At 45.1% G+C, this 8,534-nt stretch overlaps 1 protein-coding gene across 1 annotated transcript in view; it reads left to right on the forward strand.

The window, feature by feature from the left end:
- LOC106815214 (guanylate cyclase 32E-like) overlaps window positions 1-3,658 on the forward strand; it is a 48,312-nt gene extending 44,654 nt beyond the window's left edge. The window contains exons 18-19 of the mRNA XM_014819642.1: window positions 1,184-1,302; window positions 1,772-3,658. Coding sequence (XP_014675128.1) covers window positions 1,184-1,302; window positions 1,772-2,314 — 662 coding nt within the window. The 3' untranslated portion in view covers window positions 2,315-3,658. The remainder of the gene's footprint in view (window positions 1-1,183; window positions 1,303-1,771) is intronic.
- The last annotated feature ends 4,876 nt before the right edge of the window (window positions 3,659-8,534 follow it).

Here is an 8,534-nt window from a genome sequence, read left to right on the forward strand (position 1 = left end):
TAGTGTGTGTGTGTCTCTCTGTGTGTGTGTGTGTGTGTCGTGTGTGTGTGTGTGTGTGTGTGTGTGTGTGTGTGTGTGTGTGTGTGTGTGTGTGTGTGTGTGTGTGTGCCTGTGTGTGTGTGTGCGTGTGCGTGTGCGTGTGCGTGTGCGCGTGCGCGTGCGCGTGTGCGTGTGCGTGTACGTGGTGTACGTGTACTAGCGCCACGCGCGATTTTGACTGTTCTAATTTCTCCCTCGGCGTACGTGTGTGCATACATACGTATGTGCGCGTGTGCCTGTGATGTAGGACTGTTCTGATCTCTGGCTATGTCTGTGCTTGTGTCACCGCGTGCTCCTTTAATTAAGCCCCGCGCGACGGCGTGATCGCATTTATGTTCTAGTACCTTGCGAAGGAATAAACCCGCTCGAGGATGTAAAAACCAGTCAGTGATACACAACGCAACACAGTAATTTATATTGTACACACACACATAGTATTTATTCAACCTGCTACTCCTGGCACCGCACGATACAATCTTAACACCCCGTTGGCTATACAATCGTCCTTTACATAAACTACTGCGGAGCAATCACAATGATCTAACTATCAAACAACTAAAGGCACATATGTGCGTATCCCTTCACCGCATTGCTGAACCTCCGTACGCTCCGTTACCCGTAATCACAATAATCTAACTATCAAACCAATAAGTAACCGTATGTACGTATCCCTTCACCGCATTACTGAACCGCCGTACGCCCTCTTATACGTAATCACAATAATCTAACTATCAAACAAATGCGTAACAATCTGTACGTATCCCTTCACCGCATTACTGAGCCGCCGTACGCTCTCTTATACGTAATCACAATATCTAACTATCAAACAAATAAGTAACCATATTTACGTATCGATCATCTTGGCGGCGGGTTCTTGGGTAGCGTCGGCACGGCTGGTCCAGCACACTCTCTATATCTTTACTCTGTTCCCTTCGCTTTATTTATCTCTCCGTCGTCCGCGTGTGACCTCAGTGGCTTAGGTCGATAGGCGTACCCCTAGTGTCCCTTTGTTTATTGTTTAAGCACTTTTGTCCTCCCTCCGCTAGGTCAGTCGTACTATGTAGGTATCAGTCCCGTCCCATACTTGACCGGTGGCCAGAGACAGTGACGTAACCATTTGGCGTTCCCGTCCGTACCATCGTAGCTAGTCCTAGGTTACACTTGTCTATAGCAATGAAGATACACTGCAGCCCGCAGTGCGCCGAGCTGCTATTGGAACTGGGAGGCTACCTGACACAGCTGAGAGGTGTGCTCAACATAAAGGTAAGAACTAGGGTTTAGCGTTTGCGCGCACCTTCTCGCGTTATACGTGCAACAACGAGTCGTATTACCTCGGATAGAGAAGAGTTTTATTGATGCCTATCTGCACTCTCTAGTAAGACATGAAGGCACCTATCAGCAGGCAGCTTATAATATTTTGTTGAGAACAGCATAGAAGTTGTGATTGCAGGGGGATGCAGCTACCTGCGTGTATTTTCAGTACCTTCGCGTACCTATGTAGTTTCAGGGTAAATGCTGGTACTTCACGTGTGTCTGTTTATAGGGTAAAGGCTCGTTGTTAACGTGTCTCTGTGTTTATAGGTTAACGGCTAGTAGTTGTGGCTGTGTGTTTTCCGGGTAAAGGCTCGTAATCTACTTGGCTGTGTGTTTTCTGGTCAAAGGCTCGTACGTCAGGTGGCACTGTGTTCGTAGCGTAGAGGCTCGTACTTACACGCGGCCTTGTGTTTTCCAGGGTAAAGGCGAGATGAAGACGTACTGGGTGATCGGCGAGGACCTCAGCATCAGGGAGCGGCGGCAGGAACCCTTCCGACCCCAGGGCGTCGAGATGTCGACCGCCTCCATCATCTCCTCCTCCTCCTCGCGACTCTCCCCCCGCGCGCACGCCGTCCGATTTTCCGACGCCGGCGCCCCCACACTGCCCAACGGCGAACTAAGGACGAGCACTACGTCGCTGAAGAGTTCTCCCAGCTGCTCCACGTTGCGGACCGGCGCCGGCACGCCCCCTGCCGCCGCCGACAAGCACAAACGACACAGTCTTCCTACGTCGCGGTCGCTGCTGCCGCCGATAAAGTCCATGCAGGGCGTCTACAGCCACCTGGCTGGGTCACCGGTCAGGGTCAAGGTCAAACAGATCGGCGTCAAGTTCGTGACGACGCGGCTGAAGATCAGTAATGCGGGGGCAGATGGCGCCACGTTCGTGGAGGAGCTGAGTCATGGGCAGCCGACAGTCGACGAGCTGTGTCACAAGGAAGGCGACGGAGAGAGCGTAGTGTGAGTGCGCGAAGGACAACGACAGTCAACGACTAGTAACGAAACCGTGAATGGCGAAACTGGGGTCAAATATTAGTAACAGCGCTGCGTGCGTAGGTCAAACACCAGTAACAGTGCCGCCAAGGGTGGGACAGAGATCATGTTCTCAGTAACAATGCTGCAAAGCACACCGCGAAAATAATACATCAGTTTTGATACTATGAAACGTGTGGCAAAAGTCAAATACCAGTAACAATGTTGTGAGTGTGGAGGAGAAGGGCAAATAGTGGGGAAAAACTGATTAGGACGCATGAAGGACTATGAATACCTACTAGTAACGTAACTGTATTACTGGAAAAGGTCAAATACGAGTAATGACACCGTGTAGGACGCGGTGAAGGTCAAATGATGGCCGCCTCCCAACAATGAACGGGTGGGCGTCATGTTCAGATATTTTGTTAACTGTATAAGTTCATGTACTTCTGCGTGTATGTCTGCGTGTATTCATTACGAGACGCATTATCCATTCTTCAGTCGTTCCTCTGTTGTAACAAGTTTCTGTGTTAGTTAATAATACTGCAAGTCTTTTCTGGCTTGGTTATCGTTACGTATAAACGAAGACAACATCAGTAATACCCAAATCATTACCATACGTTAATATGTATTATGGAAAAGCTGCGTTAACATTTGTGAATACTTTAGTTTGAGATTTTAAAAGAATGCTCTTGATAAAGTACTTAAATGTCCTTATATTTTTGACACTTGCATAAATATCTAAAATATATCGTAGTTATTAGATGATTCTACCTTGCAAGCACTAAAGTGGAAGGATGGAGTTAGATTAAAGACACCAGTCATATTAGCACATGTTCTTGCGTATAGACACTCGAAAAAGCGGAAACTGGTGTTCTAGCGATAAGACGCGGATGATAATTTTGCTAACAGTTGACCGTATTTCAATGACAATAATGAATACCCGTATATTCACCTATTTCATTTCTGAAGTTCTGAGGAAATAACAGCTAAGCATGCACTCGTGGGCTGCGGTCCATTGTTGCGACAATCGATAAAGATCAGGTAAATCCATTTGTCTGTGTTTAAATGCTGGAACAGTGTATGATGTTTTCTTGTAAATAATGAAAAGTTACTCTAATTTGATGAGTTCTCTTATGAAGTGTCATATGATTTACGGTGAGTATTAAGTTACTCCCTTTACTTGCACCTCGTACTCCGATTACGCCCCTCCCCGAACTTTACGAATATCCTAGCTCAAGCAACATACCCGAGTGAAAAGGCCACGAGATTTTTAGTAGAAATAGGTAATAAAACAACTTTACAAAACGCGTGGATGTTCGGCAAATGTCGGGAGTGAAAGGGCTTCGTTGTCATAATAAGGAACGTGCTGTGATTTATGAGAGTTGCAAGAGTTTTATTTTGGCAGACGCGTTTAGTTACTCGGCGCGCATGCGCATGAACTGTAGATGCCGATACATTACACTAGCAACAACACAGCGTTACAAAAAACTACAATTGCAAGTTTTACACGAAAATATAACATGCAACAACACGACGTGAGATTGTGCGGTGGTGTCAAGGTTATAAGTTATATTCACGGACAATTCTTCGTGTGCCAGTAGGCTTACCCTGCCATGGCATCAGTAACAGCAACAGTATAAATCGCGTTGCGAATAAATGCAATAACTACATGGCCTTTGCCGCATTGCTTCGTCTAATCTACAGAGTGACAGTTACATTCTGTTGTTCTGCTACAGAGTTACATCTGTTGCAGCGAAACAGATCAACAGCACATAAACCCTTTATGTGTACCATTATATTTATGCTGACTAGAAAGTCACAACACTGACGTATTATATGTAGATATTATATGGAAGATACACGCACGTTACGCGTGTCACGCGATCATCGCGTGTGTCGCTACTGTGTCAGCTTTCTGTCTATACAGGTATACGCAGATATATTTGGGAATGGAGAGAATGGGTGAGAGAGATGAAGAGATGGGAGTGAAAGATTAAGAGAGCGCTTGCGTTAGAGAGAGAAGGGGGGGAGAGATAGAGAACGAGACGGGAGAGAAATGAGGGGCAGTTGCGAGAAAGGGAATGGGGAGTAGTGCATCAGTGAGATAGGGAGAGGAGTGAGCGAGCGAGAGACAAGAGGGAGAGAGAGAGGAAGCGCGCGCGACAGAGCGAAAAAAGAGAGAGGAAGCGCGCGCGGGAGAGAATAAAAGATAGGGGCGAACAAACGATTATCACGTTAGTATAGAAGCGTCCTCGATGGTCTCTCAGAACGGCTATAGCCGCGTCTCCGTCGTGGCTCTTGTGTCGTCGTCATTAATCCTCGGACGTGACAGTCCGTTCAAGACGTGTGGAGGGGCCTGCGGCGGGCCCGCGGACCCGCCACCTTCACCAGCAGGGGTAGGAGTGGTGGGGGTCCCGTTCATTACGTGTGGAAGGGTGTGGATGGTGGCGGGTGACGCGTCCACCACCTGCGGAGGGGTGTGGTTGTCGGGGTGGTCACTGGGTTCCGGTGAGGGTACCACCTTTAGCGGTCTTACCAGGTGACCGGTCCCTGCGGTAGTCGTAGGCTGCTCTGTCTCCACGCCAGTCCTAATTATGCAAACAGCAGTAATTTTAGTCTAGCTATAATATCTCGGCACCACCTCTAATTTTATCAATGTTATTGTTGCGATTAAAATGAATTTCTATGCTACTTCAAGGACCGAAATTAGCTGATGAACGTTACAAACATTTAAATTGAAAAAAATTCGCTAATGCGAACTAAATACTATTCGTACATAATTAATGATTTCAATTTAATTTGACACACAAGTGTAACGAGCGATTTTAGGATGAATATGATCAGACATACATTTACCGCAGTTATGATTATAATATGACAGTTTATAAAGCCTGCGCGTGGGTATAGGAAGGTAGCAACGTTTACAGTGTTTGGCGTACCTCTTACATTATACTATCGATCCTCAATTCCGTAAGATGTTCAGGGATTTCCAGATAATTGATCCGACTTTAAACACCGACAAGATTTTGATATCGCAAATACTCCGGGCTTAAGCAAATCTGTTGATTGGCCAACCTGCCCGAGTGGGTCTCACCAAATGTTGGATAGGATAACGTATCCCTTACTGACAATGTTCCTGCTTGTCCAGGGCTACGTTATAGTGTCTAATCCAATCCCAATGCCCAAGTGACTCTTATATGCCCAAAGACTCCCTATATATATAACATCAGGGGTATATAAAAATCAATAGTTTTTTTCCACTTTCGATAACATTATTCCTATAATCAAGGAAATTCTAAAAATAAATACTAGTATTCTAATATAAAGCAGACACTCTCATGATCAGCCATGCTCACAATCGCTTCAGCTCAGCCTCCAGGTATTGTATGTGCACGCTGGCGCGCTCTAGCTTCGGTTTACAGCTCAAACAATCAGCAGTGGCGCCACCTCGCTTACGTCGGTTTTTCACCGTCTGCTGATAGAGCATGAAAGCCGTGTCTGCAAACGATAGAGACTGGCCGCAGTTCTGCAACAGCAATGGTAAGCATAATATAGCAATGAAGACATGAGGTACATATACATATTTACATCATCAACAGTGAATTGAGAAGCGCTAAATTTCGAACGCGAAAAAATAAATATATGGCGTGGTAATTTATGCTGCTATAAGCATTGTGAGTGTGGTCTGCAGATGTTAGAAATAGTAGTTGGGTGATTAAAAATGTCGCGACGATTACTTACAGCCCTTACTTACCAAACACACAAACTTACAAAACCACCCTTACAGCATAATAGATTTACCGAGAGTACAAGGTGCTGTTCATAAAAAGCTACAAACGGCCCTATAATTATTAAAGTAGCCATACTAATTATAGGATCTAATGCTATGCATGCGCGCACAGACCCTCGACCTTATAAGATATCGGGAAGTATGTTAAAGGTATGTCAGGAAATCAGAATGTAATATATGCTTATTAAAGTGAGGCATTACGATCGATAAGTGAGGCAAACTAACCCCACTCTCTACGTTAGCTGTATGTTTTCCACCCATCGTTATTTCTTTTAGCAGAAAGTAGACATGTCCTCGGGCACATCTGAGCTTCTAACCTATCATGTTTTAAAGAGGGCGAGAAGATTTGCATTCTATAATGAATAAGGTGGGGCATTGGAATAGACATGTTTGCACGCCAAACAACTACTGAGTATGTGTTCTCTACAGGCGTATAATTTCACCAGAGTTCTAGATGTATATTTTACGTGGGGCAATATGCATTACGTCTTATGCGCGACAACAGCGCCATCAAACGGCGAAGAAAAGTGTATTTAGTTTAACTTGGTGTTATGGACTTATGGCGAATCGGGATGTTGAGAATTCTCTGAAGGAGGAGGAGCTCCTTCTCATAATTTAAGAGAGGCGATGGCATTCCAATTTTCCATATCAAACTACCCCTGACTATGGTCCCTCTATGTTAAATATATACTTATAAGCATAAAACCGTAAAAGACGTAAAAAACGCAATCTCTTTTAGGAGATATCTATCGCTAGATAGAGCTAATCTATCGGCTGTTTTAAGAAGGCTGTGAAGATTTGTGGCCTTATCAATAATAAAGTTAGGCATTGGAATACACACTTCATCAAATCGAACAACTGCTGAGTCGGCGGTCTCTACATGCGTGTAATAACAGCAAAATTACAGCATAGATTTTTTTGCGTTTGGCATCATAGATTTTCTTTTATGCGTGATCCAACCACGGCGAGGACATTTTTACTCACTAGCGCCAACCAACGCCAGTGAAATGTGTTCTATTAATTTTACCTAGCGTTGAGTGGGACCGGTTTGATGAGAAGATTTGACGCTTTGTAATGAATGAAAAGATACAGAGGAATATACCATTTGATATCAAATTACTTCAGGATATCTGCTCTCTTCTTTAAATGCACAATTCTAGCAATATAATATTTTCTTAGCAGGTAGGCCTACTGGACATGTGCACACAGATCTTATGATATGACAGTCATTACGACAGACCACGCGACAGATGGCGCCACTTACCCCGCTGAATACGGAGCAGGCGGCGTGATCATGGAAAAACTTTTTTAGCCACCGGCGGAAATATCTAAAATACATCCACTCGCCTGCCGCAGTGATGAAAAGAGAGAGCGATTTAGTACGTAATAACTATCGCAAACAATCATATACGCTATTTTTGATATAATACACGTGGACAACTTCGAGGAAAATGTAGTGTACATATTTATTTCGTTAGATGGATTGATAGGTACCTTAAATTTACCTCCATTTAATATAATAACGCGTGTGAGCATGTTGCGATGATCTTTGTATAATATATATATATTATAATTATTAATTAATTAATTATTTTATTTATTTATATATAATAGGCTCTTGCAGTACACATGCCCATGCGCAAGTAGCCTTGCATAAACAAAACAGAATAGCGAATATGCGTGACCAGTGAAGACCGAATAAACATGCATTTAGCTTTTGGCCGGATACTCATTGTCCTGCTTTGTGTAGCACGCATGCTGTCATGTGACGTCACAGCATGCATGTGACTTCGCAATGTCACATGTCTGACTATACATTCGAAGCGTGACAGACGTGCAGCAATGAAATCACGGGAAAGTTCACGGGTGTCACTTTCCCCGGGCGTAGAGGGAGGGTGCCGCTACGTGGCAGCACTAGTCACTTTCCCCGGGCGTAGAGGGAGGGTGCCGCTACGTGGCAGCACTAGTCACTTCGTACACTTCCGTCATTCCACAGTCATACTTCCATGCTAGACGTGGCCTTATTTTCCTAACCCTAACCCTAACCCTAGCAGCTATGCATAGCACGCGACATCTACCGTCGGTGCAGTGCAAGCGTCTTGGATTAAACACAGATAGTGTTCACCCACGTCTAACCCACCCCTCCCCCGTCTCCTCCCCCCGTCGCCCGACCCTGCCATCTCTGCCTGGGTGTAGAAGCTTACAGAAGATGACCGCGTGACATTATCAACGGGTGTTAGTGAGCTTAGCGAGCGTGCGTAGTGCTAGGGATATGCACATGTGCTGGTTAGCGTTATTAGTAGAAAGTGCGGTGCAGGGCAAGTATGCAAGCACTGTACAGGTGCGAGGTGGTGCGGCGTCACCATATCTGTGCAGGGGCGAGCTTCTTTCTCTCTCCCTCTCTGTCTCTCTCTCTCAA

Source organism: Priapulus caudatus, unplaced genomic scaffold (genome assembly GCF_000485595.1).
Source record: "Priapulus caudatus unplaced genomic scaffold, Priapulus_caudatus-5.0.1 Scaffold1066, whole genome shotgun sequence".
NCBI lineage: Eukaryota > Metazoa > Priapulida > Priapulimorpha > Priapulimorphida > Priapulidae > Priapulus > Priapulus caudatus.